Source organism: Phalaenopsis equestris, unplaced genomic scaffold (genome assembly GCF_001263595.1).
Source record: "Phalaenopsis equestris unplaced genomic scaffold, ASM126359v1 Scaffold000492, whole genome shotgun sequence".
Taxonomy (NCBI): Eukaryota; Viridiplantae; Streptophyta; class Magnoliopsida; order Asparagales; family Orchidaceae; genus Phalaenopsis; species Phalaenopsis equestris.
The window spans coordinates 12,750-19,282 of record NW_018164932.1 but is presented as its reverse complement, the minus strand read 5'-3'; the positions used below and the strand labels follow the sequence as shown (position 1 = coordinate 19,282).

The 6,533-nt window shown below is 36.0% G+C and overlaps 1 protein-coding gene across 1 annotated transcript; it reads left to right on the top strand.

Moving 5' to 3' along the window:
- The first annotated feature begins 3,599 nt into the window (after window positions 1-3,599).
- On the top strand, window positions 3,600-5,737 carry LOC110028154 (cytochrome P450 81E8-like). Its single transcript, XM_020729891.1, has 3 exons — window positions 3,600-4,211; window positions 4,275-4,639; window positions 5,059-5,737. Exons 1-3 carry the CDS (start codon window positions 3,653-3,655, stop codon window positions 5,671-5,673), a joined length of 1,539 nt encoding a protein of 512 aa, XP_020585550.1. The 5' UTR covers window positions 3,600-3,652; the 3' UTR covers window positions 5,674-5,737.
- The last annotated feature ends 796 nt before the right edge of the window (window positions 5,738-6,533 follow it).

The window sequence follows — 6,533 nt, the reverse complement described above, 5'->3', positions numbered from 1 at the left end:
AGCGAATGGAGGAAGAGGGAGGGGATGATGATGATGAGGAGAGGACACAGAAGGATGAGGAGGATAAGTGGAAGGTTATTTTTTTTTTGCATGTGTATTGTATAATTTATAATACATAGAATCAATGGAACCACAACACTTTTTCGACTGTAATGCAACACTTTTCCTACAAATACTTGTGTCGCTTATATAACCGACGGTAAAACTATAGTTAAATATGACATATTTTTGGATCTAGAGCGACAATTATGGCACGCCGGATACCAGTCGGTTACTTTAAACTGACACTAAATCCATCTGTTATTTTATTATTGACAAGTATTTTTGCTACATCAATTTTTTCATTGCTAAACCATATGTAAATATATTATATATGGTTTATCCACTATTACTAACGATATTTTACCATAGGTAATAAATTAAATTCTTATAGTGTAAGTATAAATGGCAAAAGTAGCGAGCGAACGATGTTGACAAAAAATGATTTCAGAAAGCCTCTCTTTGCACCTCACTTAGCAAGGGAGGATTTTAAAGTCCGAAGCAACAATGCTTTTAGTAAATGTTTTTGAAAATCATAGAGACCCCATGTTTTGGTTAGAAGCTACAAAAATTTTTCTCGAAAGGTTTCAAAACTTAAAAGTGGAAGGGGGGAAGTTATTGTCATTTGGCTTAGGGATAATAATGTGCCTTGAAGTGGGGCTTGCATTGAAAGAGGTGGTTTTGGTGCTAGGAACTTTAATTCAATGTTTTGAGTGGAAGAGGATTGAACCAGAAATGATGGACATGACACAAGGATCGGGCCAAACCACATGAATATACTTTCAAATTACCGCTGACCTCCGTTGACCACCGCCGACCGTCATCCACTGTCGTCAGCCGTCGTTGACCTCCGTCGTTCACCGCCGACCGTCATCAATTATCGTCAACTACCGTCGATCACCGCCGACCATCGTTAACCACCGCTGACTAGACGTCGTCAGTCGACGTTGTAACTTGGAAAGCTAGGAACCCTTTCCCGCCTGCGGGACAAGAGACATCTGTAATCATCAACTTATAGTAGATTTTTACAATTGGGCCAGACCTCGTGGTTTTTCCCCTTTACGGGTTTTCCACGTAAAGTGTATCAAGAACACCTTTGGCTGAGTGAGCATAATTAGCAGTGTTCCTCTTGAATGATAATTGATACGCCACCAACAAATTTTCATCATCCGACACGAATTCCGCCCCGAATTTTCTAGCACGCATATGTTACGATAAAAAAAACCAAAAAAAAAAAAAACAACAAAAAAATAAAGAAAAAAAAACACACAAAACCAAAACAAAACAACACACACACAAAAAAAACATAGAACACAAAAAAGCACAAAAAAAAAGCAAAAAACATAAAAACAAAAAAAACAAGTAAAAAAAAATAAAAATAAACCAAAAAATAAACTGAAAAACAAAAAATACAAAAATACCAAAATATAAAACAAAAAAAGGAATATAATTTAAAAATAGTAGAAATAATAAAAAAGTTAAAATTAAAAAGTTAAAAGATCAAAAGAAAAAGGAAAAAAAAAAACAAAATAATAAAAGAAAACACAAAAAACGTCCGTTAAAATATCTTGTAACGAAAAAGCCACACGAGGATGTCGCAACGATTCAAAAAGAAAGAAAAAGTAAAGTTTAGGAAAGAGCTCCTTGAAGTGAAGTTCTATGTCGTCCATTTCTTTGGCTCCACAATAAGGTTCATGATCCATCGACACCCCGACCATCCGAGGCTACCTTGCAAATGCACATAAAGAAATTTGTATGAGAATCCAATTTAAAGTAAAAATGACAAGATTTGTGAAATAGTATATACTGATAAACTTGTATGCCATTGAATATGAGATAAACATGCATATAGCATAATGTGGTACTCAATGGTATAATGCTTAGAGTAAGTTGAAAGGGACAAGTAACGACTCGAAAGTTAGTAATATCCAAATCATCTTTTTTGTAGAATCAAGTCTACATGCAAGGTGCATAAAGTTTTCTGATACTTTAGACGACTGAAGAATCATACTGAATGACCTTGAAGCACACCATGGCCTAAGGATAAGCAATATGTGACATTGTACGAGATGATTCAATATTGCACCAAGGTTATTTCATGTATAAATCAATATATGTTGAAATCCTGAAATGACCATATAGTTACTTGACTTAATCAAATCAACAAACATTCACATCTCAGTATCCTTCTAAGCACGACCTCTAGGAGGTTGTCGGTGGGAAGAAGTGTAGGGTCTATGGGGTGGGGTCTAGGTGCTGGCCTATGATGCCTGCCCATCCTCTAGCACATCCAGTGCAACCACTTCCACTTCACAGGAGTAGGAGATTTTCGTTAAGTTGCTGCTGAGTTTGCTGTCTAGGTAGCCAACCTGAGATCGAAGATGAGGATAGAGATCAAAGTGGTGTTGCATTCTGAACTGCATAAAGGGAAACAGTTAATGGATGAAGAGGGTGGGGATGATGATGATGAGGAGAGGACACAAAAGTATGAGGAGAATAAGTGGAGGGTTATTTTTTTTTTTGCATGTGTATTATACAATTTATAATTGATAGAATCAATGGAACCACAACACTTTTTCGACTGCAATGCAACACTTTTCCTACAAATACTTGTGTCGCTTATATAACCGACGGTAAAACTATAGTTAAATATGACATATTTTTGGATCTAGAGCGACAATTATGGCACGCCGGATACCAGTCGGTTACTTTAAACTGACACTAAATCCATCTGTTATTTTATTATTGACAAGTATTTTTGCTACATCAATTTTTTCATTGCTAAACCATATGTAAATATATTATATATGGTTTATCCACTATTACTAACGATATTTTACCATAGGTAATAAATTAAATTCTTATAGTGTAAGTATAAATGGCGAAAGTAGCGAGCGAACGATGTTGACAAAAAATGATTTCAGAAAGCCTCTCTTTGCACCTCACTTAGCAAGGGAGGATTTTAAAGTCCGAAGCAACAATGCTTTTAGTAAATGTTTTTGAAAATCATAGAGACCCCATATTTTGGTTAGAAGCTACAAAAATTTTTCTCGAAAGGTTTCAAAACGTAAAAGTGGAATGGGGGAAGTTAATGTCATTTGGCTTAGGGACAATAATGTGCCTTCAAGTGGGGCTTGCATTGAAAGTGGAATGGGGGAACTTTAATTCAATGTTTTGAGTGGAAGAGGATTGAACCAGAAATGATGGACATGACACAAGGATCGGGCCAAACCACATGAATATATTCTTTCAAAAATTATTTTACTTTATAACAATTATGTTCAAACCTAATTACTTTTGGGCCCCATTTTAAGAAAATTGCTTCATTTCACATAAAAAATAAATACTATTACTAATCTTTAAGTAATAAATTGCACCATTTTAAATAAAAATAAAATTAAAGATTATGACCACTAATTTCAGGCCCACCATATTTAGTATGCCGGCCAACCTTCTAGAATGTAGATCAACCTTGACGTTGAAATAGGTTTTTTTTTTCCGAATGAAAAAACAGAGGCTATATATTGCTCTGTTCTCTCCAAATCAATTCACTCCTCTTTTGCAAAATTACCCACAATTTTACATTTTGATCTTCTTCCTTTTCTTTTCTGAGATGGATGCAATTATCATGTTCACCTGCTTGGTTCTCTTGCTCTCCCTCCTGCTAACCAAACTCTTCATAGGCCAGAAGAACAAAAAGAAAAATTTCCCTCCAAGTCCTCCAAATTCCCTTCCCATTCTCGGGCACCTCCACCTCCTCAAGAAGCCCCTTCACCAATCTCTGGCCCGTCTCTCTGCCGAGCACGGCCCTCTCCTCCTCCTCCGCTTCGGAATCCGCCCTGTCCTCGTTGTCTCCTCTGCCTCCCTTGCCGAAGAGTGCTTCACGACCAACGATGTTGCCCTTGCCGACCGCCCTCGATTTTCTTCTGTTTCTGTCACTACGTACAACTACACCATTCTCCCTTTCGCTGCCTATGGACCCCACTGGCGAGAGATGCGCCGAATAGCCACAATTGAAGCGCTTTCGAGCCATCGCCTTGCCTGTTTTGCTGATGTTCGTGCTGAGGAGGTTCGGGCCCTTGCCCGACACTTTTATCATAACACGGGGAGGGTGGAGCTTAGGTCTTCCTTGTTTGGGCTGGCAGTGAACATCATAATGAGAACTATAGCAGGTTTGGAGTTTTAATTTGAAATTTTTAATGAACTTTGTAGATTACAATTGTGTCAATTTTCAGGAATAAGATATTACGGAGAGGATGATGAGAATGACAAAAAAGTATATAAGTTAAAGGAGGTGATAGAGAAAATCATCTCGCTTTCTGGCGTGACCAATGTGGGAGATTTTTTGCCGGCATCAATCGGGTGGATTGCATGTCGTGGAGTGAAGAGGAAAATGGCGAGGTATCACAAATACAGGGACGAGATCTTTCAGTCACTTATAGAAGAGCACAGGAGAAGTAGAAAAGAGGAGGCCGATAATAAAAATGGAAAATTGAGGGGCAAAAAGAAGATTGATAGAACCATGATTGATACTCTGCTCTCTTTACAAGAAAATCATCCAAAGCAATACACTGATGTTTTCATTAAAGCACTAGTTTTGGTGAGTTTCTCGTGAATTTTTCTCTTTTTCATTATATATTTTCCGTTAAATTAAAAAAATATTTATTGGTGGCTTGAGGGGCTTCATTTTCCTGCACTGAAAACAGACAAGTTGTTTTTAACACTGAATTTCATAAAGTTTAGAAAGACACTGAGAAGGGTGAAAAAGCAATGGTAAACTTCAAAATCTTTCCTTGCATACACCAACTCAAGATGTGAAACTACTAAATAAATGTATGACTTTAACTTTTGAACATATAATTTAATTTAATGATAGAAGGTTTAATATTTTTTTTTTGACAAATATATCAATATTCTCATAAATAAATAAAGGAATTTTGTATTTATTTATGAGAATTTTTAATTCATCATTTACTTGAATATTGACACAATCTTGTTTATTTTCTCTCTTTTTCTTAGAGCTTAGTATCTGCAGGCACAGATACTTCCTCAAATACAATTGAATGGTCAATGTCTCTTTTATTAAACAATCCTGAGAAATTTGAGAAGGCGAGACAAGAGATAGAAGAGCAAGTTGGACATGACCGTCTCCTTGATGAATTTGATCTTACCAAACTTCCATACCTTCACTGTATTATCAACGAAACACTAAGATTATACCCTGCTGGGCCTCTCCTTGTACCCCACGTAGCAAGAAATGATTTTAAAATCGGAAGCTACGATGTGGACCGAGGCACAATAATTTTAGTAAATGTTTATGAAATTCATAGAGACCCCACATTTTGGATGGAACCTAATAACTTTTTCCCGGAAAGGTTTCAAAACTTAAATCTAGAAGGGGGGAAGTTAATGCCATTTGGCATAGGGAGAAGAAGGTGCCCAGGAGAGGGGCTTGCATTGAAAGAGATTGGTTTGGTGCTAGGAACTTTGATTCAATGCTTTGAGTGGCAGAGAATTGGACCAGAAAAGGTGGACATGACACAAGGATCGGGCCTTGTCATGCCAAGAGCAAATCATCTTGAAGCTCTATGCAAGCCACATCAATACATGATCAATGTGCTATCGAAAATGTAAACTGCAAGTCAACTTTATCACAACAATCATTAGAATAAATATCATGTTGAATAATTTATCTTGTGAGCACAGTATGACGTGTGACTCTTGTTACATGAATATTACAAGATTTTGAATTGTGTTTTGGTGAATTTCAAATAATGTTTTGTTTTTATGATTCAAGTAGTCCATGATTTAATTGATTATTTTTAAATCAAGTATTTTTTATTATTTTCTTAGGTTATTAGACACAAGTCATCAAACTCATTCAGCGCATTTGAACTACTTCATTTATAATATATAACAATTACAAAATGAAGATCTGTTTTATTATCATAAATACCATAAAATATAAAATCATTTCTTGTCTTGATTTCTATTTTATATATATATATATATATATATATAGATGGAATATATATATATATATATATAATATTTAAATAACATTAGAGAAAACTGGATGTTTAAAAGGCACTTTAAACTATGGATTGCCCATAACAACTGGACCTCTGGATTTACATGCTTATGCAGATGCCGACTGGGCAGCAGACCACTGATAGGAAATCTATTGTTGACTTTTGTGTTTAACTAGATTCAAGTTTAATCCTCGGTCCTCCACGAAACAACCCACAGTCGTTCGTTCCTCAATAAGAACTAAGTATCGAGCTTTAGCCACGGTCACCACTGAGATTTTCAAGATTCACAGGTTTTTCAAAGGGATTTCCGAAAATCAACTCAAATCAATGATAATGTTCAGTGGCAGCACATTGCTTATCCCTTCGGCTCATAATCCAGTTTTTCACGCAAAAGCCAAACACATCGAGATGGATTACTATTTTATCTGTAATCATCTCAAGCTAAAACAAATTGATCTAAAG